Source organism: Hyla sarda, chromosome 5, assembly GCF_029499605.1.
Source record: "Hyla sarda isolate aHylSar1 chromosome 5, aHylSar1.hap1, whole genome shotgun sequence".
Lineage (NCBI taxonomy): Eukaryota > Metazoa > Chordata > Amphibia > Anura > Hylidae > Hyla > Hyla sarda.
Genome location: NC_079193.1, coordinates 296,948,505 through 296,976,244, shown reverse-complemented (window position 1 = coordinate 296,976,244; position 27,740 = coordinate 296,948,505). Strand labels below are relative to the sequence as shown.

The 27,740-nt window shown below is 47.5% G+C and overlaps 1 protein-coding gene across 2 annotated transcripts in view; it reads right to left on the bottom strand.

The window, feature by feature from the left end:
- CLVS1 (clavesin 1) overlaps positions 1-27,740 on the bottom strand; it is a 125,854-nt gene that overhangs the window by 59,660 nt on the left and 38,454 nt on the right. For both annotated transcript variants that reach the window (XM_056522022.1, XM_056522020.1), the window contains exon 3: positions 15,281-15,455. In XM_056522022.1, coding sequence (XP_056377997.1) covers positions 15,281-15,455 — 175 coding nt within the window. The remainder of the gene's footprint in view (positions 1-15,280; positions 15,456-27,740) is intronic.

The following is a 27,740-nucleotide window of genomic DNA, read 5'->3' as shown; positions in this document are numbered from 1 at the left end:
TCTATACTTATATAGGTTTGATTTTGTCGGACTTCTGGAAAAAATCATAACTTCATGCAGGAAAATTAATACGTTTAAAATTGTCATTTCTGACCCCTATAACGTTTTTATTTTTCCGCGTATGGGGCGGTATGAGGGCTAATTTTTGCGCCGTGATCTGAAGTTTTTAACGGTACAATTTTTGCATTGATAGGACTTAATATGCACTATTTTGGACTTTGGAATTTTTTTGCGCGCACGCCATTGACCGTGCAGTTTAATTAAAGATATATTTTTATAATTCGGACATATCCGCACGCTGCGATACTATATATGTTTATTTTTATTTACACTGTTTTTTTTTTAATGGGATAAGGGGGGTGATTCAAACTTTTAATAGGGAAGGGGTTAAATGATCTTTATTTACTTTTTTTTTTTGCAGTGTTATAGGTCCCATAGGGACCTATAACACTGCACACACTGATCTTTCTCATTGATCACTGGTTTCTCATAAGAATCCAGTGATCGATGATTCTGCCACTTGACTGCTCATGCCTGGATCTCAGGCACTGAGCAGTCATTCGGTGATCGGACAGTGAGGAGGCAGGTAGGGACCCTCCTGCTGTCCTGTAAGCTGTTCGGGATGCTGCGATTTCACCGCAGCTATCCCGAACAGCCCACTGAGCCAACTGGCACACTATCACTTTAGGCGTGGCATTCAACTTTGAACGCCGCGTCTAAAGGGTTAATAGCGCGCGGCACTGCGATCAATGCCGCGCGCTATTAGCCACGGGTGCCGGCTGTTGTTAGAGGCCACGCCCGACCCGCTATGACGCGGGGCCACGCCGTGGTCCCGCGTTATAGATTGGGAGCGGACACATGACGTCCCAGTACGTCATGTGTCCTTAAGGGGTTAATAGGGCGAGAGTAGGGGAATTTTTTACCCCCACTTGCTACAATGGACAATACGTTTTTCCCTTCCACCTTTTCGAGGAAAGTGTTACTCGTCTTAAAGGCTGCCTCACACAGTAACCTCTCCCTATTTCCACCTAAAAACCCTGGGAAATGGCAGTGTTTGAAGGTGGAAATAGGGAGAGGTTGCCAAGAAGGGAATTAATAATGCAAGAGTAGGGTCTTACAGGGGAGGTTTTTACCATACGTTGTTCCCTTCCACCTATTAGAGGTCTTTGCATTACATCAATACTTGGTGGTGTAGGTGGCACGTGGTATTTTTTGCGCACCTTTCCTTTTTGGGTACATCAATTTTATCCTAAGAATATTATTAAAAGCTTAGTTTTACGTAATGCATATCCTTAATACTCACTTGTGCACACTAACACTTTTACAAAAGAGACCCTTTTCTTCTACCTGCCTGCCTCAGCTGCTATTCTGATCCTGCCACCCACTTGATGCAACACGTCTGATGCCAAGTTCTCTTTTTTTCACCCACCTTCGTCACTGGGTACTGGTATTGCCACCCACCGCCCCACTATCAACAGGTCACTTTTAGGACTCCTGATGCTGCTGATGCCACCTCCAGGCTGTTTCATACTGCCACTTTATGTTCTCATCATGCTGATGCCAGTTCCAGGCTTTCTTATTATGCCACCATATGTTCTCCTCATGCTGCTGCCACCTCCAGGCTGTCTCATTCTGCAGCTATATGGTCTCCTCATGCTTCTGCCACCTCCAGGCTGTGTCATTCAGCCCTATATGGTCTCCTCATGCTGCTGCCAACTGCAGGCTGTCATTCAGCCACTATATGGTCTCCTCATGTTGCCACCAACTCCAGGCTGTGTCATTCGGCCATTATATGGTCTGCTCTTGCTGCCGTCAATTCCAGGCTGTGTCATTCAGCCACTATACGGTCTCCTCAAGCTTCCACCACCTCCAGGCTGTGTCACTGTACCACCATGTGGTCTCCTCATGCTGCTGGCACATTAAATAAAACTTTTTAGGTTCATCTATTTGAAAGCTTAAATTTAAATGTTAAAAAATATCTTTAATCTTTTCAATTGTGAGGCCCTATGGTCTTGTCAGGCTGTTGCCACCTTCAGGCTGGGTCATTCAGCCACTATTTGGTCTCCTCCTGCTGCCGCCACCTCCACACTGTGTCATTCAGCCACACTGGGTGCGATTTAACAAAACCTGTCCAGAGGAAAAGTTGCTGAGTTGCCCATAGCAACCAATCAGATTGCTTCTTTCCTTTTTCAGAGGCCTTTTCTGAAATGAAAGAAGCAATCTGATTGGTTGCTATGGGCAACTCAGCAACTTTTCCTCCAGACAGGTTTTGATAAATCTCCCCCTATATGGTCTCCTCATACTGATGCCACCTCCAGGCTCTGTCATTGTGTAACTCTTCAACAGTGATTCTAACAGCAATGCCTCTAATCTGCATGTCATACTGAATAACTGTATAATTTCAGTAACCCAGCACACACCCTATGCATGTTACAGCAAGGCAAAGTGTTCCACACCCCTATTGAGGCTCTCTGTAGGCCAGAAATTGCCGTTTTTAACCTCTTGGGGACCAAGGGCGTACCTGTACGCCCTTAGCTTCCTCCCTTTCTATAACGCGGGGGTCATAGCGGGTTGGGCCTAACAATGGCCGGGACCCGTGTCTAATAGCGCGCGCCACTGATCGCGGTGCTGTGTGCTATTAACCCTCTAGCTGTGGCGTTCAAAGCTGATTGCTGTGGCTAAAGCGAAACTAAAATGCTTCCGGCAGCTCAGTCGGGCTGATTGGGATCATCGCAATGAAATCGTGAAGTCCCGATCGGCTAGGACGCAGCAGGAGGGTGCCTTACGCGCCTCCTGCGCGTCTGATCTCCGAATGACTGCTTCATGCCTGAGATCCAGTGTCACGAACCGGCAGGACTGGTAGTGGATCCTCTAGACCAGAGAGGCGATGGCACGGGCCGTACCAGGGGAACGGAGTCTGCGGGATGGACTTGGTGTGACAGGTAGCCCCCAGGTCGTTCCCCCAATAGCGGCTAGACCTCTCCAGCAGCTGATATGGTGAAGTACACAGGGAGCAGGCAAAGGTCAGGGCAGGCGACAAGGGTTCACAGGCGAGTAGACGGTAGCAACGGGTTCAGCAATAGGCAAGGAGATACAGGCTACTAGGAACGCTTTCTCAGAGGCACAAGGCACAAAGATCCGGCAAGGGCAGGAAGGGGCAGGCAACTTTTATTAGGAAGGAGCAGGGGTCATTAGCCAGCGCACCAATCAATGGTGCGCTGGCCCTTTAAATTTACTGAAGGTGGCGCGCGCGCCCTAGAGAGCGGGGCCGCGAGCGCCGGGAAGCAGAGAATATCGGCGCAGGGAACGAGGCGCCGGGTAAGATATACTGGGACGCGGCGCGTGAGCTGGGACCAGCCGCCATGGCAGCCGCGTCCCCGACACAAGGGATCCCGTGCTCCCGGTCAGTGTGTCTGAGCGGGAGGCACCGGGATCCCGAGGAGAGGGAACGAGGAAGCGGGCGCTCCGGTCCGGAGGCGGGAACCGGAGCACTCGCTGTGACATCCAGACAGGAGCAGTCAAGCGCCGATAGCACTGATCAATGCAAAGCTATGGCTTTGCAGTGATCAGTGTAAAAGATCAGTGTGTGTGCAGTGTTATAGCCCCCTATGGGAGCTATAACACTGCAAAAAAAAAGTGTGAAAAAAAGTTAATAAAGATCATTTAACCCCTTCCCTAATAAAAGTTTGAATCACCCCCCTTTTCCCATTTAAAAAATAAACATATGTGGTATCGCCGCGTGTGAAAATGTCTGAATAGTAAAAATATATTGTTAATTAAACCGCACGGTCAATGGTGTACATGAAAAAAAATAGCCAATTTTTTTGGTCACTTTTTATATCATGAAAAAATGAATAAAAATCGATCAAAAAGTCCCATCAATACAAAAACGGTACCGCGAAAAACTTCAGCGCAAAAAATGAGCCCTCATACCGCCTGAAAAATTTTAAAAGTTATAGGGTTCAGAAAAGGACAATTTTACAAATTTTTATTTTCGTGCATGTAGTTATGATTTTTTCCAGAAGTATGACAAAATCAAACCTATATAAGTAGGGTATCATTTTGAACATATGGACCTACAGGATAAAGATAAGTTGTAATTTTTACCGAAAAATTTACTACGTAGAAACGGAAGCCTCTAAAAGTTACCAAATACAATTTTTTCTTCAATTTTGTCGCACAATGATTTTTTTTGACATTTCGACGTAGATTTTTGGGTAAAATGACTGATGTCATTACAAAGTAGAATTGGTGGTGCAAAAAAAAAAGCCATCATATGGATTTTTAGGTGCAAAATTGAAAGGGTTATGATTTTTAAAAGGTGAGGAGAAAAAAAATGGAAAAACCTTTGGTCCCCAAGGGGTTAATACAGATTTGCCACCAATAAATTCGGACCGAACCAAATTTTTTGGGAAAATTGGCAAATCGGTCGAATAACATTTTTCTAAAAGTAAGCTCATCGCTAATGATCTCCCTTACTAACAACAGCATATTCTGTGATTCCTTCATTGTGACAGAAAATGGAAGCAGTATAATTGTAAAACAAACTAGAAAGTGAAAATAAAATAACTATTATAGTAAAACAAGTTAGGAGCTGAGTAGCAATGGGGTATAATCCTTTATTAGCTCACAGTAGCTAAAGCTAAGGAACAATGCTTTTTTCCTGGCAGATATAGATGTCATTTTGCCTCAGCCATCTTTACACTCAGTCAACAATAGTGATTTGAAGAGATTTAGTATGTCATTCCTAAAAGGTCAGTGGTATGTTCACTGTCTGTGGCATTGATGGTTTGGTGCCTGGCGGTAAATGGAATATTCATCATCGGGATCTTGACTGTGAATGGTACATTAAGGTGCCCATACACCTCCAGTAGCTGTCATCTGAACATTTATTTGGCTGATAGCTATAGTTCCTGATCTCTTCACACACATAAACATTTGGCAGAAGAGGAAGGATATGCCTCTACCAGACAGCTTCGGTGTTGGCTTATATCTTGGAGAACAAAAGACATGGGTGGTTGAAACTCAACAAGCCTGATCTTTCTCTCCCTAACATCATCAGGAAGCCCCCTGTCACGATGCCGGCTGGCAGGTAGTGGATCCTCTGTGCCAGAGAGGGATTGGCGTGGACCGTGCTAGTGAATCGGTTCTAAGTCACTACTGGTTTTCACCAGAGCCCGCCGCAAAGCGGGATGGTCTTGCTGCGGCGGTAGTGACCAGGTCGTATCCACTAGCAACGGCTCAACCTCTCTGGCTGCTGAAGATAGGCGCGGTACAAGGGAGTAGACAGAAGCAAGGTCGGACGTAGCAGAAGGTCGGGGCAGGCAGCAAGGATCGTAGTCAGGGGCAACGGCAGGAGGTCTGGAACACAGGCTAGGAACACACAAGGAAACGCTTTCACTGGCACGATGGCAACAAGATCCGGCGAGGGAGTGAAGGGGAAGTGAGGTGATATAGGGAAGTGCACAGGTGATAACACTAATTGGAACCACTGCGCCAATCAGCGGCGCAGTGGCCCTTTAAATCGCAAAGACCCGGCGCGCGCGCGCCCTAGGGAGCGGGGCCGCGCGCGCCGGGACAGGACTGACGGAGAGCGAGTCAGGTACGGGAGCCGGGGTGCGCATCGCGAGCGGGCGCTACCCGCATCGCGAATCGCATCCCGGCTGGAGGCGGTATCGCAGCGCCCCGGGTCAGTGGAACTGACCGGAGCGCTGCAGTGAGGAGAGTGTAGCGAGCGCTCCGGGGAGGAGCGGGGACCCGGAGCGCTCGGCGTAACAGTACCCCCCCCCTTGGGTCTCCCCCTCTTCTTGGAGCCTGAGAACCTGAGGACCAGACTTTTGTCCAGGATATTGTCCTCAGGTTCCCAGGACCTCTCTTCTGGACCACAACCCTCCCAATCCACTAAAAAGAAGGTTTTCCCTCTGACCTTTTTTGATGCTAAAATCTTTTTGACGGAGAAGATGTCCGAGGAGCCGGAGACAGGAGTGGGAGGAACAGATTTGGGAGAGAAACGGTTAATGATAAGTGGTTTAAGAAGAGAAACGTGAAAGGCATTAGGAATACGAAGAGAAGGAGGAAGAAGAAGTTTGTAAGAGACAGGATTAATCTGGCGCAAAATTTTGAAAGGACCAAGATAGCGTGGTCCCAACTTATAGCTAGGGACACGGAAGCGGACATATTTAGCGGAGAGCCATACCTTGTCTCCAGGGGAAAAAATGGGAGGAGCTCTTCTTTTCTTATCCGCGAATTTCTTCATGCGTGAAGAAGCCTGTAAGAGAGAATTTTGGGTCTCTCTCCATATGATGGAAAGATCACGAGAAATTTCATCCACAGCGGGCAGACCAGAGGGCAAGGGGGTAGGGAGGGGAGGAAGAGGGTGACGGCCGTACACCACGAAAAATGGGGATTTGGAGGAAGATTCAGAGACTCTGAAATTATACGAGAATTCGGCCCAAGGTAGAAGATCTGCCCAGTCATCCTGGCGGGAGGAAACAAAATGTCGTAAATAATCACCCAAGACCTGGTTAATTCTTTCTACTTGTCCATTGGATTGAGGATGGTATGCAGAAGAAAAATTTAATTTAATCTTGAGTTGTTTACAGAGAGCCCTCCAGAATTTAGACACGAATTGGACGCCTCTATCCGAGACGATCTGCGTAGGCAACCCGTGAAGACGAAAAATGTGTACAAAAAATTGTTTAGCCAACTGAGGCGCTGAAGGAAGACCAGGAAGAGGGATGAAATGTGCCATTTTGGAGAATCGATCAACGACCACCCAAATAACATGTTGCCATGGGATGGGGGTAAGTCAGTAATAAAATCCATACCAATCAGAGACCAAGGCTGTTCGGGGACAGGCAGAGGATGAAGAAAACCAGCGGGCTTCTGGCGAGGAGTCTTATCCCGGGCACAGATAGTGCAGGCTCGCACAAAGTCCACCACATCAGTCTCTAGAGTCGGCCACCAATAGAAGCGAGAGATGAGTTGCACAGATTTCTTGATGCCCGCATGACCTGCGAGATGGGAGGAGTGACCCCATTTGAGGATTCCGAGGCGTTGGCGTGGAGAAACAAAGGTCTTTCCTGGAGGAGTTTGCCTGATGGAGGCTGGAGAAGTGGAAATCAGGCAGTCAGGAGGAATGATGTGTTGAGGAGAGAGTTCAACTTCAGAAGCATCTGAGGAACGAGAGAGAGCATCGGCCCTAATGTTCTTATCGGCAGGCCGAAAGTGAATTTCAAAATTAAATCGGGCAAAGAACAGAGACCACCTGGCCTGACGAGGATTCAGCCGTTGGGCAGACTGGAGGTAGGAGAGGTTCTTGTGATCGGTGTAAATAATAACTGGAAATCTTGATCCCTCCAGCAGATGCCTCCATTCCTCAAGTGCTAATTTAATGGCTAGAAGCTCTCGATCCCCGATGGAGTAGTTCCTCTCCGCCGGAGAGAAGGTCCTAGAAAAAAACCCACAAGTAACAGCATGCCCGGAAGAGTTTTTTTGTAGAAGGACAGCTCCAGCTCCCACTGAGGAGGCATCAACCTCCAATAGGAAGGGTTTAGATGGGTCAGGTCTGGAGAGCACGGGAGCCGAAGAAAAGGCAGACTTGAGCCATTTAAAGGCGTCTTCCGCTTGAGGAGGCCAAGACTTGGGATCGGCATTTTTTTTGGTTAAAGCCACAATAGGAGCCACAACGGTAGAAAAATGTGGAATAAATTGCCTGTAATAATTGGCGAACCCCAAAAAACGTTGGATGGCACGGAGTCCGGAGGGGCGTGGCCAATCTAAGACGGCAGAGAGTTTGTCTGGATCCATTTGTAGTCCCTGGCCAGAGACCAAGTATCCTAGGAAAGGAAGAGATTGGCATTCAAACAGACATTTCTCTATTTTGGCATAGAGTTGATTGTCACGAAGTCTCTGAAGAACCATACGGACATGCTGGCGGTGTTCTTCTAGATTGGCAGAAAAAATCAGGATATCGTCCAGATATACAACAACACAGGAGTATAGGAGATCACGAAAAATTTCATTAACAAAGTCTTGGAAGACGGCAGGGGCGTTGCACAGGCCAAAGGGCATGACCAGATACTCAAAGTGTCCATCTCTGGTGTTAAATGCCGTTTTCCATTCATCCCCCTCTCTGATGCGGATGAGATTATAAGCACCTCTTAAGTCCAGTTTGGTAAAAATGTGGGCACCTTGGAGGCGATCAAAGAGTTCAGAGATGAGGGGTAGGGGGTAGCGGTTCTTAACCGTGATTTTATTAAGACCGCGGTAGTCAATGCAAGGACGTAGAGAGCCATCTTTTTTGGACACAAAGAAAAATCCGGCTCCGGCAGGAGAGGAGGATTTACGGATAAAGCCCTTTTTTAAATTTTCCTGGACGTATTCAGACATGGCAAGAGTCTCTGGGACGGACAGAGGATAGATTCTGCCCCGGGGTGGAGTAGTGCCCGGGAGGAGGTCAATAGGACAATCATAAGGCCTGTGAGGAGGTAGAGTCTCAGCTTGTTTTTTGCAAAAAACGTCCGCAAAGTCCATATAGGCCTTAGGGAGACCGGTTACAGGAGGAACCACAGAGTCACGGCAAGGGTTACTGGGAACCGGTTTTAGGCAGTCCTTGGAACAAGAGGGCCCCCAACTCCTGATCTCCCCAGTGGACCAATCCAGGGTTGGGGAATGGAGTTGAAGCCAGGGAAGTCCAAGGAGAATTTCAGAAGTGCAATTGGGGAGGACCAAAAGTTCAATCCTCTCGTGATGAGATCCGATGCACATTAGAAGGGGCTCCGTGCGGAAACGTATGGTACAGTCCAATCTTTCATTGTTTACACAATTGATGTAGAGGGGTCTGGCGAGACTGGTCACCGGGATGTTGAACTTGTTGACGAGAGAGGCCAAAATAAAATTTCCTGCAGATCCGGAGTCCAAGAAGGCCACAGCAGAGAAGGAGAAGGCAGAGGCAGACATCCGCACAGGCACAGTAAGACGTGGAGAAGCAGAGTAGACATCAAGGACTGTCTCACCTTTGTGCGGAGTCAGCGTACGTCTTTCCAGGCGGGGAGGACGGATAGGACAATCCTTCAGGAAGTGTTCGGTACTAGCACAGTACAGGCAGAGATTCTCCATGCGGCGTCGTGTCCTCTCTTGAGGTGTCAGGCGAGACCGGTCGACCTGCATAGCCTCCACGGCGGGAGGCACAGGAACAGATTGCAGGGGACCAGAGGAGAGAGGAGCCGGGGAGAAGAAACGCCTCGTGCGAACAGAGTCCATATCCTGGCGGAGCTCCTGACGCCTTTCGGAAAAACGCATGTCAATGCGAGTGGCTAGGTGAATGAGTTCATGTAGATTAGCAGGGATTTCTCGTGCGGCCAGAACATCTTTAATGTTGCTGGATAGGCCTTTTTTAAAGGTCGCGCAGAGTGCCTCATTATTCCAGGATAATTCTGAAGCAAGAGTACGGAATTGTACGGCATACTCGCCAACGGAAGAATTACCCTGGACCAGGTTCAACAGGGCAGTCTCAGCAGAAGAGGCTCGGGCAGGTTCCTCAAAGACACTTCGAATTTCCGAGAAGAAGGAGTGTACAGAGGCAGTGACGGGGTCATTGCGGTCCCAGAGCGGTGTGGCCCAAGACAGGGCTTTTCCAGACAGAAGGCTGACTACGAAAGCCACCTTAGACCTTTCAGTGGGGAACTGGTCCGACATCATCTCCAAGTGCAATGAACATTGGGAAAGAAAGCCACGGCAAAACTTAGAGTCCCCATCAAATTTATCCGGCAAGGATAGTCGTAGTCCAGAAGCGGCCACTCGCTGCGGAGGAGGTGCAGGAGCTGGCGGAGGAGATGATTGCTGGAGCTGTGGTAGTAACTGTTGTAGCATAACAGTCAGTTGAGACAGCTGTTGGCCTTGTTGCGCTATCTGTTGTGACTGCTGGGCGACCACCGTGGTGAGGTCAGCGACAACTGGCAGAGGAACTTCAGCGGGATCCATGGCCGGATCTACTGTCACGATGCCGGCTGGCAGGTAGTGGATCCTCTGTGCCAGAGAGGGATTGGCGTGGACCGTGCTAGTGGATCGGTTCTAAGTCACTACTGGTTTTCACCAGAGCCCGCCGCAAAGCGGGATGGTCTTGCTGCGGCGGTAGTGACCAGGTCGTATCCACTAGCAACGGCTCAACCTCTCTGGCTGCTGAAGATAGGCGCGGTACAAGGGAGTAGACAGAAGCAAGGTCGGACGTAGCAGAAGGTCGGGGCAGGCAGCAAGGATCGTAGTCAGGGGCAACGGCAGGAGGTCTGGAACACAGGCTAGGAACACACAAGGAAACGCTTTCACTGGCACGATGGCAACAAGATCCGGCGAGGGAGTGAAGGGGAAGTGAGGTGATATAGGGAAGTGCACAGGTGATAACACTAATTGGAACCACTGCGCCAATCAGCGGCGCAGTGGCCCTTTAAATCGCAAAGACCCGGCGCGCGTGCGCCCTAGGGAGCGGGGCCGCGCGCGCCGGGACAGGACTGACGGAGAGCGAGTCAGGTACGGGAGCCGGGGTGCGCATCGCGAGCGGGCGCTACCCGCATCGCGAATCGCATCCCGGCTGGAGGCGGTATCGCAGCGCCCCGGGTCAGTGGAACTGACCGGAGCGCTGCAGTGAGGAGAGTGTAGCGAGCGCTCCGGGGAGGAGCGGGGACCCGGAGCGCTCGGCGTAACACCCCCGTACACATTAGACAGTCCTCAGGTTTGTCCAACTTTTGAGTGAAATGTATGGGGAACTTAAAGGGGTTCTCTAGTGCTTAGACATCTTATCCCCCATCCAAAGGATAGGGGATAAGATGCCTGATCGCGGGAGTCCCGCCACTGGGGACCCCTGTGATCTTGCCCACAGGGCCGACGGCGTGTGACGTCACACTCCGTCCCTCAATACAAGCCTATGGGAGGGGGCGTGATAGCTTTCACGCCCCCTCCCATAGGATTGCATTGAGGGGCGGAGGCGTGATATCACACACCGTCGGCCCTGTGGTCGCCGGTAATCAGACCCGGAGCGAACACGCTCCGGGGACTGATTATAAACGGGGTGCCACGTGCAAGATCATGGGGGTCCCCAGCGACGGGACTCCCGCGATCAGGCATCTTATCCCCTATCCTTTGGATAGGGGATAAGATGTCTAAGCACCGGAGAACCCCTTTAAAGTGTATCTTTTTCGGTGGTCGAAGTAACAGTGAGCGTGTAGTCATACTGTTGCAATGCAGCATTACATCTTGAGTTGGCCATACACATCATTTCAAAGTTGGCTGAAGCCAACTACAGCATTTTGTCAGGAGCCAATAATGTAATGTGTATAGGGCCCTCAGTGATGGATGTGGGGGAAAAACAGGATCAGACATGTTGACGTCCAACATGCCTAAACCTACTTACCTGCTTGTGCTTTTCTTTCAGCCATTGGAGGACAGACATGAAGTCCCCATATGTATATGTATTGTCAGCCTGATAAGAACATTTCACAAACACTAAGGAACGGTGATCATTTAGCTTATGAAACACTAGCTGAGCACCCTGCGTTGCCCAGTTTTTCCTTCCTAATCCTTGTTGGGGAGGAAAATCAACAAAGGAAGAAGCGTTTGACTTCATATCCCTTCCTCATATATTGTTGTCATATCCCAACCCCATATCCCGACCCTATATCCCGACCTCCTATCCCGGCCTCCTATCCTGTCCTCCTATCTCAACCTCCTATCTCGACCTCCTATCCCGACTTACTATCCCGTCCTACTATGTCGACCTCCTATCTCATTCTCCTATCCAGACCTCCTATCCCGTCCTCCTTTCCCATTCTCCTATTTCGACCTCCTATCCTGTCCTCCTATCCTGTCCTCATATCTCTACCTCTTATCTCGACTTCCTATCCTGTCCACCTATCCCATCCTCCTATCCCATCCTCCTATCTCGACCTCCTATCCTGACCTCCTATCCCGTCCTCCTATCCTGTCCTCCTTTCCCGACCTCCTATCTCGACCTCCTATCTTGACCTCCTATCCCGTCCTCCTTTCCCGTTCTCCTATTTTGACCTCCTATTCCTCCTATCCCATCCTCCTATCTCGACCTCCTATCCCGTCCTCCTATCCCGTTCTCCTTTCCCATTCTCCTATTTTGACCTCCTATCCTGACCTCTTATCCCAACCACCTATCCCGACCACCTATCCTGACCTGATATCCCGTCCTCCTATCTCGACCTCCAATCTCGACCTCCTATCTCGACCTCCTATCTCAACCTCCTGTCCCATCCTCCTTTCCCGTCCTCCTATCTCGACCTCCGAGCTCAACCTCCTATCCAGACCTGTAATATGTGTACCAGGTATTAAAATATCTCCAGCCATACGGAAGTTATGTGGAATATACATTTCCCATTGATTTGCATGGGACTTTAAACAAAAACCCCAACCCTGGCAAATGGGGGTGAGTAAGGGTTAAATTACCTATCCTATGTTTGTTGTTGACATATAAGTAACATGTGTGACAAGATTCATGTTAATATCTTTAGCCATTTGGACCTGATGCTGGAACATACACACATACACATACACACATACACACACATACTGTACATAAACACACACACACATACAGCTTCCAGCTTCAAAAATTATGGACTTTCATACAAACTTCCAACCCCTTTTTCACCCCCTTAAGGGTTGAATTTCTAAAAATGATTTCTTATTCCTCGTCTACGTCTTAAAAACAACACCTGTGAAAAAATTCAGCTTTCTAGGTCCAAAGGTTTAGGCTGGGCGTTGATGAGTCAGGCCTTCTCTTTTTTATATGTATATAGATAATAGCTCCTTCTTCTTATTGTAAGTGGTCTGATGGTCAGTTGACCATGCTGTTTGGTTAAATATTAAGCATACAGTCCGTGATAGTCTATGGCACTATTATCTTATTATAGGTATCTAAGTATCTGTTAGACAATAGAATAGTTACTATTCAGTGATTGAAGGTCATCATTATGGTCCCTGGTGGTCAGCTCAATATCTACTGAAATATTAGTTCAAAATCCTTGGTGGTCAGCAATGCAGTATGAATGGGACCAGGGGACCAGAGTAAGCATTCTGTAGATATTTGTAGATAAAATGTAGGGAAACCTTAGTAAATACAGTGGAAAAAAATTGTAGGGAATTAAAAACCCACAAAGAAAACTACACAACACTCTTAGTAAATCAGGGCCATTGTGTATGTGTCAGTACTAAATCTAGTAACAACTCATGTTTCAGCGGTCTTTGGTGAACCAATAGTTTTAGGGGGTAGTTCCATTCCAACCATTTTAAGTATCTGTGAGACTTGTCCGATTCCTCTATCTACATATACACAGATATTTTATCAGTATGGAACCATTTCTCCTCTTCCCTATGTGTTTTAATTTAGTTAAACCTTCCTATTTTATTAAATGGAGTTGCCTTTGATATGCTTTTCGGATGCTGTTTACAGACTGCAGTTGTGACAGTAACTTATCTTGATTTTTAGGTGGGTCATATCAGTTTTCTGAGACAAATGTCCACACATCATTTTAGGTTGATATCGGTCTCTTGTATAGAAACTGAGTAGAAATCTGGCATGGTACCCTTAATAATAGGTGGTGTCAGGAGAAATCCAGCAAGCCTAAAATAACTACATGTGTTTTAGTCTCAATCATATACTTTTATGCCTGTCATGTTTATTTGCCACAATATAGGAAAGCAAATTGCCATATTTGCTTTTGACTTCTAAAATTGACAGCTAAAATAGCCTTAGAATCCAAGAGACATTCTATTTTGGACATAACTGTGCACAAAGCCCTACGTCTGCCATAATAAACTCACTAAGCTTGTGAGCCAAACCATAATGTGTGTGGCTAAGTAGAGGATCAATTGAGTGAGACTGCTGCAATAAAGAGAACCTAGAATGCAGTAAAGAGAATCACTTTGTGTGAAATGTTAGCAATGTTCTGGCAATGGAACATCTATTTAACAGACTGAAAACTCTGTAAGTGTGTAATGTGCAGTCCATTGCCTACAAATAACTAGTAAAAAATTGCGGATGACCACAGGCAGTTTTAGATTTTCTAAAAGCTAAAGGACTGCATCTACTAGTATGTATATAGATGATAGATAGATAGATGCCCAACATTTGTGCCCAACTTGGAAATTTGTGCACATAGTAATGTTACCCACTTAGTGAAAGTGCCCACCTTAGTAGCAATGACCCACATAGTTTGACACCAATAAAGTGTTCCTCTTTTTCCCCTTCACATACTGTAATTGTATTTCCCTTGGTCCCACCAAAAACAAAACTCACCTAGCCCTGCTCTCATAAAAAATGAAGTGCCTCGGGCAATAGGCTTCTTTTGGACAATTGCCTTTGCCACAAGGCAAGAGCAGTCAATATCACTACATCACGTCAGCCTTAAGAGATGGGGGGGGGGGGGGGGGACATAAAGATTTGCATGGAGTAGACCGAATGATACTGTATGTAGAAACTTATTTCCAGGCAATATTCAGTGGGAAAATGTATGCAAATCTCATACTAGCCAAATCAGAATCTTCTCTAAAAGTGATACACCATGGGGGAAATTTGGCATTTGCCATTTTTCATACATTTTTTCAAGTCTGCACTTGCTCTTTATACCAGTTACCTTTTTGATGTTTAGTTTGTACGCTACCTATTGAGCCACCTTTTAAAATATCATTCATAATTATTTTGGTTATTTTCCTTTTTTAGGTGATTTTGCATGAGAAAAAAATGCATTTTATGCAATGTAGCTTTCCTCCCGAAGGAAGAATTCTCCATATATATCGCTGGGGTTCTCCAACAACGTTACTTTTTCACATTATTCAATAGATTTTTTTTTTTTTTTTTTCAAAAACAGCAAAACTAACAACAAAAAAACAGGAATAATTGCCTTTGTTTTGCATGGGTCATTTGGGGAATACAAAAGTATGAATGATCCATTCTCCTTATTGTTCTGTAACCCTGCCACACATCTCCAATTTTACAGATTCATCTCTCTATATCCATCTATTCCTATGGCAGTAATGACAGTTTTTGTTCATGCATGTTACATTGAAGGTGAATGTTCTCCTTTTAATTTAACAGATGCTGCACATTTAAATCCTCTAAACCTCTGCTGAAGGATTACACAGAAAATCTCTATGCAGCATTTAGGAAAGAGAATACCAGCTGTAACTACGATTTCAGAGAAAATGGAGCACAAATTCTGCCTTTCCATACTAAGTAAAAGTAGCTGTTCACTTCACATACCTGTAGCCCTTCGATGGCTAGCCTGAGGATTGAAGGGGTGAGCTTGGAGGCTTGCTTGAAGGAAAAATTGCTCCAATCTATTATTAAAATAAAACCATTGACCTGAAGCTCTTGGTCTTCTATTAGAACTTCTAGCGAAAGGAGAATGGCACGTAATATGTCCACAAAGGAGTTCCTTAAAAAAAAGAAATGCTAGTTAAGGAGCATCTTGAAAAAAATAAAAGCTTTACACAATTGTTATTTTTAAAGGGGTACTCCACTGCTAAGCGTTTGGAACAAACTGTTCCGAAAGCTGGAGCCGGTGTCGGGAGCATGTAACGTCATAGCCCCGTCCCCTCATGACGTCACACTCCGCCCCCTCAATGCAAGTCTATGGGAGGGGGCATGACATCCATCATGCCCCTCCCATAGACTTGCATTGAGGGGGCGGGGCGTGACATCATGAGGGGGCGGGGTTTTTGACATCATGAGCTCCCGGTGCCAGCTCCAGCATTCGGAACAGTTTGTTCCAAATGCTGAGCAGCGACATACCCCTTTAAGGAATGCATTTGTCTACAATAGACTTTCATCAGTCTACAATGCACAGTTCCTATTGCCCATATTATGTCAAACTTATATGGAAGCCCACAGTCTCACATAGCTTATTCAATCGGTCTGGCTTCAAGGAGAATGCCGGCTCCACGTGGCGCAGGATACAAAAGGAATGGAGATCAGATAAAATCGAGGTCGTTTATTTCCCAACATGCAATGCGTTTCGGTGCATGAAAGCAGCTTCATCATGCATCATTGCTGCCTGATGAAGCTGCTTTCCAGCAGCGAAACGCGTTGCATCTTGGGAAATAAACAATGTCGATTTTATCTGATCTCCATTCCTTTTGTATCCTGCGCCACGTGGAGCCGGCGTTCTCCTTGAAGCCAGACCGTTTGAATACCTTGCCTAGCCGGGGGCTGCGGATACACTACCTCTTGATGCGCTTACCATTGTTGTGGATGACATTACACACCCAAATCTGGTGAGCTGCTGTCTTATTTCATTTTTATACTGAGTATCTCTCTTTTATCCAATCATGAAGCGCTCTCCCTTCCCCCCCCCCTTTAGATCACATAGCTTATGTCTAAGATAATGGGTATTTATTCTTCATCCAGTCAAATGAATAGCAGTCTATGTAATGTATACAGTAAATGTGCTGGAACCCCTTCTATCATGTCTAAATGCCCTGAAAGGGCATAGAACAGGGGTTGTGCTGGTGAGCCAACTTCAAAAGGTTTTGTATGTAATAACATCTATGGCCAGGTTTAGACCACCCATCCTGTAGATGATCTATAGAAAACTATCAGGTACATGCCCACATGCCCATACATTAAGATAATGTTTCTTCGACATAAGTTTTGATGTGATATATTAGGATCTGGCAATGACCAAAACATTGAAAACATAGCAGAAACCACTTTGATACAACTGAATACAAGAACAGCATACCATGTAGTATACACTTATTATTGCAGTCAATGGCAGACATATGCAACTGTGTAGGCATACAGTTAAATTCATATGACAATATGTTCCGCAGGACTAGTTCATCTAATACTGCATTTTAGTTGATGGAGAATGTTATTAAATGGGTGGGCGGGTGAAAAACAACGTATTCTTTATCCACAGGATATGGGATAAGTGTCTGATTGCGGGGGGTCCAAATGCAGTGACCACCTGCAATCTCCTGAACAGGACCCCGCTCTCTGAGAGGAATGTGTGCTGCAGACTACACGCACTCCATTCATTTATCTGGTCTCTTTGGTAGTCTCATAGAGAATGAATGGAGCACATTCTGTCTGCAGCACACACTCCTCTCAGAGAGCTGGGTCCTGTTCAGGAGATCGCAGGGGGTTGGTTCCGGGGGTCAAGTCCTGGGAAAAAGAGTGTGTGAACTCACCCAAGATTTCCACTTAAAGGGGTACTAGACATCTGCCACTGGGGACCCCCGCATTTTCCCTGCTGCACCCGGCATTCGTTTAGAGCATTGGGTGCAGCACCCACCTCACCTCATGAAGTCACGCTCACGGCCCTTCAATGCAAGTCTATGGGAGTGGGCGTGATAGCCATCCCGCACCTTCCCATAAACTTGCATTAAGGGTGCATTACTGTTATGTCATGAGCATCTGCCGCGCATCACCAGTCATCCGGCACGGAATGACGATCGCTCCATGCACCGGATGTCTGGGGTGCCACAGCCGAGATCGCGAGGGTCCCAAGCAGCAGGACCCCCGTGAACTGACATCTTATCCCCTATCTTTTTGATAGGGGCTAAGATGTCTAGGGGCAGAGTACCCCTTTAAGGGCTGGTCCTGCAGGACTCCTGCTAATGGGAACTCTGTTTCTGCTGTTGAAAAAGTGCAGGAACTCCGTTCCCATGAGTTCCTGCAGGACTTGAGCCCTGGTTGGTTCTGCACTAATCCCCTACCCTGTGGATAGGGGATAAGATGTTTTTCACCGGACCACCCCTTTAATGCATTTTACAGGAAAAAATTAAGAGCATTTGACCAATTCTAAGTTATTAACAGAGAAGGTGAGAATAAAAGCGGGATAAAAATGTAAAGGTGTGCAGTCCACGCTTGTAGTTTGTAGGTGTTTTAACACAACATTTTGGGTAAATCAGCTGTAAAGCTATTTGTTCAGGAATACTGAGTTGTTAAAAAGGGAGAGTGATTTTTCTAGAACTATATTTCTGGCTTTGTACCAAAATGTTAAGTTTTATAGGCATAAATAGTGCTCAGAATGTGTAGATGCTTTCAAATTTTTATTTCAGATATAAATGCAACTGGAGAAAAATGCCAACAGAAAACACTAAACACATTAACTGTTAGGTACAGCAATACAAAAATATATCTGAGCATTACACATACACCTTGCCCTAATCTACTGCAGAACATTCCATTTATTTTATGACTTATTCTAATAGGGTCAAGAAGCTAGTCATAGTCAGCCAGGAGGTGAACTGGAGAAGAACTGCCCCTTTTCCATTGTTCGCTCTTTTTCCAGTATCATTTTGTGGCTGCATGCATCCTGTTAAAGTGGTTATCCAGCCAAAAAAAATGAAAAAGTATCCCCTATTCATAGGATTACAGTAAATCAGTAGATTTGGAGTGGCAGACGGCAAACGCTCCATGCACTTTCAATAGGAGCGCTGGAGATACCCGAGAGCTGCACCTTAGTATGGTCAGCGCTCACCTAGACACTGTATGAAGCGGCAGACACTCTTATTCTCTGTGGATAGGGGATATGGTTTTTTTTTGGTTAGAGAAAATACGGTAGGAGGAATTCCGGTCGGAAATTCCGTAGTGGGACCCTAGCCTAATAAGTCATCAATAATGATGTCACATCACTGCTTATTTCAGTCCATGATGTGGTAACTTTTTGCCCATAATGGTCTTTATCCTGGACAATATGTCACATATCCACAGTATAAGGACTTGAGTGGTGCGGACTGACAAAGACTGTCAGCGGGCATACAGTTACAGGTCAGGATTCTACAAATGTTATTTCAATGGAGGGGTTTTCCTATATTCAGAAAAACTCATAAAAAAATTCTGAATATTATAAATTTGTTCTGCATGAATAGTGTTTTGGGTGAATTTCTAATTATTAAACCAACTACATTAAAGGGGTTCTCCGGTGCTTACACATCTTATCCCCTATCCAAAGGATAGGGGATAAGATACCTGATCGCGGGAGTCCTGCTGCTGGGGACGACCGTGATCTTGCACGCGGCACCCTGTTTGTAATCAGTCCCCGGAGCGTGTTCGCTCTGGGTCTGATTACGGGTGACAACAGGGCCGACGGCGTGTGACTTCACGCCTCTGCCCCCGTGTGACGTCACGCTCCGCCCCTCAATGCAAGCCTTTGGGAGGGGGTGTGACAGCTCACGGGATAGGGGATAAGATGTCTAAGCACCGGAGAACCCCTTTAAAGGGGTACTCCGCAGCTCAGCATTTGGAACAATCTGTTCCGAACGCTGGTGACGGCACCGGGAGCTCGTGATGTCATAGCCCCCTTCATGACGTCATGCCCCACCCTCTCAATGCAAGTCTATGGGAGGGGGCGTGATGAATGTCACGCCCCCTCCCATAGACTTGCATTGATGGGGCGGGGCATGACGTCATGATGGGGGCGGGGCTATGACATCACAAGCTCCCCGACATCGGCTCCAGAATTCGGAACAGTTTGTTCCAAACGCTGAGCAGCGGAGTGCACCTTTAAGGGAACCAGCCAAGGAATATTTTTCCTATTTCAACACCCATACAGAGCTTATATATTGGTTCCATTTTGTTGCCATCTGAAAGCTCCCTGTGCCTTGCACATGTGGAAAAATACTCAGGTGAATGCTAAATATATTCATTTTGAAAACATAAACTTAATGGGACCTTGGCCACAAGGGGTTAAATTTGTGTACCTAAGAGCAACACCTGTAGGGTCTGACTAGGGGTACAGGAAGGCACTGCTGTCTCTTTTATAGAACATTTCTGTTGACATCTTGTTATTTTTTCAAGTATCTTATGGTCCACTTGTACAGAAATTCCTTGCAATAAAGGCAGACATTGATTTTGTCTGAGACATCTTCTATCTAAGTGATACTTACAAAAATGTCCAATAATTGATTTTTCAATCACAAACAAAATGTTGCAAATAATAGAGATGACAATGCGCATCAGCCCCTTTCATGGTCAATAAAATATCACATAGAATGTATGTATCTACTATATGTCTTGTTAGAGGACTCCGGTTATTTGCCGTGACATTTTAATCAACATGGCTTGTATACATTAGGACGTATCCGCCACTGTTGTAGAAATTATTATAACCATTGTTATCTTTTCATATATTCCCACTGAAGCTCTGAGATAAGGGATGACTCACACTTCGGCTTGCTGAAATGTTATAAATTTTAATAAGGTACATATAAGTCTTCGGGTTCATGCACTTGGCACGGAGTTTGTATGAAGCCAAATGACTGGCTCCTAAGTACAGAAAGTACAGGATAGTACAGACTGTTGGGCGCCTTATGTTGTGTGCAGGTATAGAGATGATCGAATCGAAGTTGACGAACCCGAATTCGTTACGAATTTCATAAAAAATTCGATTCGCAACGAATACGAATTTCGCCGCGATTCTATAGTGCGAATTGCTTCATTAAACTCCATTTTACAGCATTTCAGGCTATTGGGGACCTAAGGTGGTGGATCCACATGTGAGTACATGGGACAGGGGATTATGGGAGGGCGGGAAAAAGCGGCGGGAATGAAGGTAGGCGGGCTGACCCTGAATCACATGTGAGATGCAGCTTATCAGTGTTCACTGACCCCTGTGATGTCACAGCCCCTATATAATCGGCGGCCATCTTGCCTCTCTTCATTTCATCTATGCACTCAGATGGAGAGGACGGGACTGCGTGTGTGTGAATAGCCCATACCACAGCGTTACACTGCAACTGCTAGTCACATCAGCATTAGGGAAAGGCAGGAGTGCAGAGTGCTTTGCTGTTACACTGAGAAGGATCATTGATAGCTAAACCTCCTATTCACGTTATTGAGCATTGCAGCAGAGAGGGGCAGGTAGCTGTCAGCTGCCTCATACAGATCTCCAAGCTGCCTGAACTTTCTGAAGCATCTTATCTCCTCATTTTTCAGCTCAATTGAGTTTATTTTTATTTGCTCTACAAAACTTCTGCTGCTCAGAATTGTGTGACAGAGTGCAATTTAGGGTTTAATCCCTGGATTTTTTTTTTTGGTGGTACTGCACTGTTGGGTCCTGCTGCTGTTCAGGAATATGTGATTGTTCAGTGGACTGTAGTGCATTTGCACCATTTTGTACCTGTTAATCTGTCAAGGGGCTGGCTACATACTGTGCAAGTCCAAACAATACTGTTTACCGGCAGTTTTTTATTTTTTAAACAGTTTTTTCTGTGTATAGTTACGCATATATAACTGCCCTCATCAGTGCATACCGCATAGGTACATGCAAGTATTGTACCATTTAGTACCTGTTAAGCTGTCAAGGTGCTCCATACCGTCAAAGTCCAAACAATAGTATCCACCGGCTGGTGTTTTACAAAAATACAGAGTTTTTTCTGCTAATAGGCCCTCATCAGTGCATAACGCATACATACATCCAAGTACTTTACCATTTAGTACCTGTTAATCTGTCAAGGTTCTCCAAACCGGCTAGGTATGTCAGGCAGAGAAGTGTCAGGACGTACACAGAGGAGTGGCAGAGGCCTAAATACTTCAGGCAGAGTTGGCAGCAGACTTGGGGCGAGTGGCAGCAGGAGTCACAGCGAGAGGCCTGAGCTCCCGTTATCAGCCAGCGGTCGTGTCTCCACTAGCAACCCATCTGCTGTAGTCGATTGGTTAACACGCTCATCCACATCATCACAAGTGACATCTGACACCCTCAGTCAACAGTCGGTGGGTTTCTCAGACACAACCCTCAGTTGGCATGGCCCGGGAGCAGTCCGTGTCCTCCCATTGCCTTTGTCCTATGCTGTTCCCTCTCCTAAAGAAGTATCTTATGCTGTGGGTTCAGCTCCACTATTTACTGAGGACGATCCAATAGAGGACAGTCAGCAGCTACTGAACAGCCAAGAAGGGGAGGAGACATGCGCCGCTTGCTCCGATAGGCGACCAAGTAGTGATGCGGAGAGTGACGTGGGAGGCGGTGTTGCAAGTGTTCAGGGTCCTGAAGCAGACACTGTTGGGGAACCTGAGGAGGACATCAGTGGCGTGCACACAACTGTTGATGATGATGAAGCTGATCGCAATTGGGAGCCGGGTGCAGAAGGGGCTTCATCATCATCAGGAGAAGAGAGTTGCAGGTTGCCCTTGAGGCAGCAAGGCGGTAGCACGGTTGGCAGTCAGCGTGGTGGCAGTAGTGGAAATTCAGGAGCCAAACGTGCCCGGGGGAGACCACCTGCTTCGCGGCAGCCTACCTTTCCGGGAGGTAGTGGAACAGGAGTTCCTGGAGACGGCGCCAGTAGCAGTCAATTAGTGCAGACTGCGGGTAGGAAAATCAGCTACTCGGCGGTGTGGAAGTTTTTCATAAGGCATCCTGAGGAGGTTCACGTAGCCACATGCAAGATCTGTCGGCAGAAGGTGAAGCGTGGCCAGGGTCACAATGTCTGCACCACAGCCCTGCCTTCGCCACCATAAAGCGGCCTGGAAGAACTGTGGCTCTGATGTAGTGGTCCAGCCTGCTGCATCACCCAGTGGCCATCCGCTCCCTCCTTCATCCAGCCAAGGCTCCACCACCTCAGCCGAAGGGAGCTGTGTGTCAAACCCTCCTTCTGTTGCTCCTGCTTCTCCCGCTTTTAGTCAGCCATTCCGCCAACAGTCCATTGGCGAAGCCATGTCCAAGAGACAGCAGTATGCGCCCACTCATCCAACGGCGCAGAAGTTGAATGTGCTCCTGTCCAAGTTGCTGGTGTTGCAGTCTCTCCCTTTTCAAGTGGTGGGCTCTGCACCTTTCACAGAATTGATGGCTTGTGCCGAGCCGAGGTGGAGAGTCCCAAGCCGTAATTTTTTTTGCGAAGAAGGCAGTACCAGCCCTGCATAAGTTTGTACAAGAGAAGGTGGGCCAGTCCTTGAGCCTGTCGGTGTGTTCAAAAGTGCACGGCAGCGCCGATGTGTGGAGCTGTAACTACGGGCAGGGACATACTTGTCTTTTATGGCTCACTGGGTAAATGTGGTTCCTGCACAGCCACAACAGCAACTTGGACAGGTCACACCGCTTCCTCCTCCACGCTCTCGCTCCCAGGCAGTTGGTCCTGTCACAGTGTGCGACGCTGCCTCCTCATGCTTCACTGTGTCCTCGGCCTCCACTGCACGTCCAAATCTCGGTGGCCATTCATCGTACCATGTGTGTAGGGCACGGCGGAGTCAAGCTGTTCTTCACATGGTTTGCCTTGGCGAACAGAGTCACACAGGGGAGGAACTGCTAAAGTTCATTCGTAAAGAAATCCAAGTATGGCTTACTCCACGAAATCTGGAAATGGGAACCATGGTGACAGACAATGGAAAGAACATCGTGTCCGCGCTGCGACAAGGAAGTGGGAAACATGCGCCTTGCATGGCACACATGTTGAATCTGGTTGTCAAGCACTTCCTCAAGTCTTCACCCCATTTGCAAAACATCCTGAAAATCATCCTGAAACTGTGCATGCACTTCAGCCACTCGTACACCGCCAAGCACAACTTCCTTGAGCTGCAGCGTCAGAACAGTATCCCACAACATAGTCTTATTTGTGACGTTGCCACACTTTGGAATTCCACCCTCCATATGTTGGACAGACTATACGAACAAAGAAAAGCCATCACCGATTTCTTGATGATCCAAGCAGATAGGAGTACTCCTCTGTGTAACTTCAATGTGAACCAGTGGCAGCTCATACGTGACACCTGCCGTTTACTGAGGCCCTTTGAGGAAGCCACATTATTTGTGAGTCGCCTGGATTATGCCATGAACAACATAATTCCACTCCTACATTTCCTACAACAAATGATTGAAACCATGGCTGGTCACGGCAATGGAGACGTTGCGCCTACATCTCAAGGCTACATGAGCCCTGTGGGGGCTGAACTGGAGGAGGAGGATGATGAGGGGCAGAGCGGAGCACAGTTTAAGTTGGATGAGATGGCCGGTGTTTCTAGTTTTTGGACAGGAGAGGAGGAGCAGGAGCAGCCAGAGGAGCTGGAGGGTTATGAGGAAGTTGAGACAGAGGACCCAGACACACCGTGGCAGTATGCAGTGGAGATGGAGGCAGGTAGTCACTGGCGCAAATGGCACGATGCATGCTCAGTTGCTTGCGTAGTGACCCCCGAATCGTCAAAATTCGTCAGCGGGATGACTTCTGGATCTCCACCTTATTAGACCCTTGCTACTTGCTGGGGGCCTTTTTTACACCCACTGAAAGGGAGGACAAACTGACCTACTACAGAGACATTCTACGTAGTCAGTTGGCTGATGCCTATCGGCCACATGGTCCATCCACTCGCAGGTCGGACTCGGGGGGCCCTCTGCGCTCACCTTCCACTGCCATGGCTGTTGGGGAGGGGAGGGGTGGGAGGAGCAGTACCAGCTCAATCAGCAGCAGCCTGTGTCTACAGTCGCTGATGAGTTGCTTTCTTCACCCGCATAGTGAAGCAACTCCTCAGCAGCAGGTAGACATGGAGCAGGACCTGAACCAGCAGGTGGTGGCATACCTTGACATGGCCATGCCAACAACCATTGAAGATCCGCTGGCCTTCTGGGCAGCCAAACTTGATTTATGGCCACAACTAGCAGAGTTTGCCCTGGAAAAGCTATCCTGCCCGGCCAGTAGTGTGCCATCAGAGAGGGTGTTTAGTGCGGCCGGGGCCATAGTCACCCCAAGGCGAACTCATATGTCCACCAAAAATGTGGAGAGACTGATGTTTGTCAAGATGAATCAGGGATGGATCAGCCAGGATTTCCAGCCACCAATGCCAAATGCCTCAGAGTAGATTGACCAAGCTGCTACACCAACATTTCCCAATTATGGTTGGTTATGAAACCCTCTTGGGTTTTCAATTAGGGTTATGGAACCCTCTTTGGTACTGCGATTGCCTGCTCCTGGCTCATCCTTTGTCTTTCAGGAACTACTTGCCTCACTGATGCTTCTGGCCGTGGGTCTTTAATTTTTTGATGTTTAGCAGTAGCTAAATACATGCCTAATGCAAATTTCAACATTCATCTTTAAATGTAAGGGGTTGGTTAGGAAACCCTCTTGGGTACTGCGATTGCCTGCTCCTGGCTCATCCTGTGTCTTTCAGGAACTACTTGCCTCACTGATGCTTCTGGCCTTGGGCCTTTAATTTTTGGATGTTTAGCAGTAGCTAAATATATGCTTAATGCAAATGTCAACATTGATCTTTAAATGTAAGGGGATATGAAACCCTCTTGGGTACTGTGAATGCCTGCTCCATACTCATTCTGTGTCTTTCAGCAACTACTTGCCTCCCTGCCCTCAGGCCTTGGGCCTTCAATTTTTGGATGTTTAGCAGTAGCTAAATACATGCTTAATGCAAATTTCAACATTGACTTTTAAATGTAAGGGGATGGTTTTGAAACCCTCTTCGGTACTGCGAATGACTGCTCCTGACTCATTCTGACTCATCTTACGGCCACATGAGCCCTGTGGGTGCTTGTGAGATTAGGTCCTTTGTACCCACACGGCTGGGTCCGGGACACAAATTTTGATTTAAATTTCAAATAAAAAAATCACACATTTCAATGGTCTCCTCATGCTGCAGCCAACTCCAGGCTGCGTCATTCTGGTAATATATAGAGAGCACTCGCTGTCCTAAATTTTGTTAAAATTTTTCATCAAAAATGTTTGTCTTTTTTATTAGGGATTGTGAAGTTTTGGTGCGTACTCATGCATCAGCCAACTCCAGCCTGTGTCATTCAGGCAATATATGGTTTACTGATGGCGCTGCTGGGCCTGGGTCTGGGAATTTCAAATTTTCTCATAGGTAGCACCCGCTATCCAAAATCTTCGGTTTACATTTCTTAATTCATCTTTTAATCTTAGGGATCGTGAAGGCCTAGTGCCTACTCATGCTGCCGGCAACTCTGGGCTGTGCCATTCAGCCACTATATGGTGTCCTCATGCTTCAGCCTCATCCAAGCTGTGTCATTCAGCCACTATATGGTGTCCTCATGTTTACAACATGTCCATGCTGTGTCATTCAGCCACTATATGGCGTCCTCATGCTGCCAACATGTCCATGCTGTGTCATTCAGCCACTACATGGTCTCCTCATGCTGACAACACCTCCATGCTGTGTCATTCTGCCACTTTATGGTGTCCTCATGCTTCAGCTTCATCCAAGCTGTGTCATTCAGCCACTATATGATGATGTCCTCATGCTGCCAACACCTCCACACTGTGCCATTCAGCCACTATATGGTGTCCTCATGCTGCCAACACCTCCATTCTGTGTCATTGAGCCACTATATGGTGTACTTATGCTTCAGCCTCATCCAAGCTGTGTCATTCAGCCACTATATGGTGTCCTCATGCTGCCAACACCTCCACACTGTGCCATTCAGCCACTATATGGTGTCCTCATGCTGCCAACACCTCCATTCTATGTCATTGAGCCACTATATGGTGTCCTCATGCTTCAGCCTCATCCAAGCTGTGTCATTCAGCCACTATATGGTGTCCTCATGCTGCCAACACCTCCACGCTGTCATTCAGTCACTATATGGTCTCCTGACACTGATGCCACCACCAGGCTCTGTCATTGTGCTGCTGTGCGTCAGTGATTCTAAGAGCGATGCCGGTAATCTGCATGTTATTCTGAATCCAAAAATTTGGTTCGAAACAAACTTTTTCGGAAAATTCAGCGAATCGGCAGAATCGAATTTTTGAAAAGTTCGCTCATCTCTATTCAGGTATTTAACTTTTGAAGCAGTAATTGTAGATAATACCTCAGTTGGATTTATACAGGAGCGACAAAGATGAAAATCCTCTGTGTGCCCTGGACATTGTACCTGGTGGCACAGTGCAAACTCTAGTTTTAACTGTATTTAGTAGGGGTGTTGTTACGCCGAGCGCTCCGGGTCCCCGCTCCTCCCCGGAGCGCTCGCTTCACTCTCCCCGCTGCAGCGCTCCGGTCACATCCTCTGACCCGGGGCGCTGCGATTCCGCTGCCAGCCGGGGTGCGATTCGCGATGCGGGTAGCGCCCGCTCGCGATGCGCACCCCGGCTCCCGTACCTGACTCGCTCTCCGTCTGTCCTGTCCCTAGGGCGCGCGCGCGCCGGGTCTCTGCGATTTAAAGGGCCACTGCGCCGCTGATTGGCGCAGTGGTTCCAATTAGTGTGTTCACCTGTGCACTTCCCTATATCACCTCACTTCCCCTGCACTCCCTTGCCGGATCTTGTTGCCATTGTGCCAGTGAAAGCGTTCCTTGTGTGTTCCTTGCCTGTGTTTCCAGACCTTCTGCCGTTGCCCCTGACTACGATCCTTGCTGCCTGCCCCGACCTTCTGCTACGTCCGACCTTGCTTCTGCCTACTCCCTTGTACCGCGCCTATCTTCAGCAGCCAGAGAGGTGAGCCGTTGCTAGTGGATACGACCTGGTCACTACCGCCGCAGCAAGACCATCCCGCTTTGCGGCGGGCTCTGGTGAAAACCAGTAGTGGCTTAGAACCGGTCCACTAGCACGGTCCACGCCAATCCCTCTCTGGCACAGAGGATCCACTACCTGCCAGCCGGCATCGTGACAGTAGATCCGGCCATGGATCCCGCTGAAGTTCCTCTGCCAGTTGTCGCTGACCTCACCACGGTGGTCGCCCAGCAGTCACAACAGATAGCGCAACAAGGCCAACAGCTGTCTCAACTGACCGTTATGCTACAACAGTTACTACCACAGCTTCAGCAGTCATC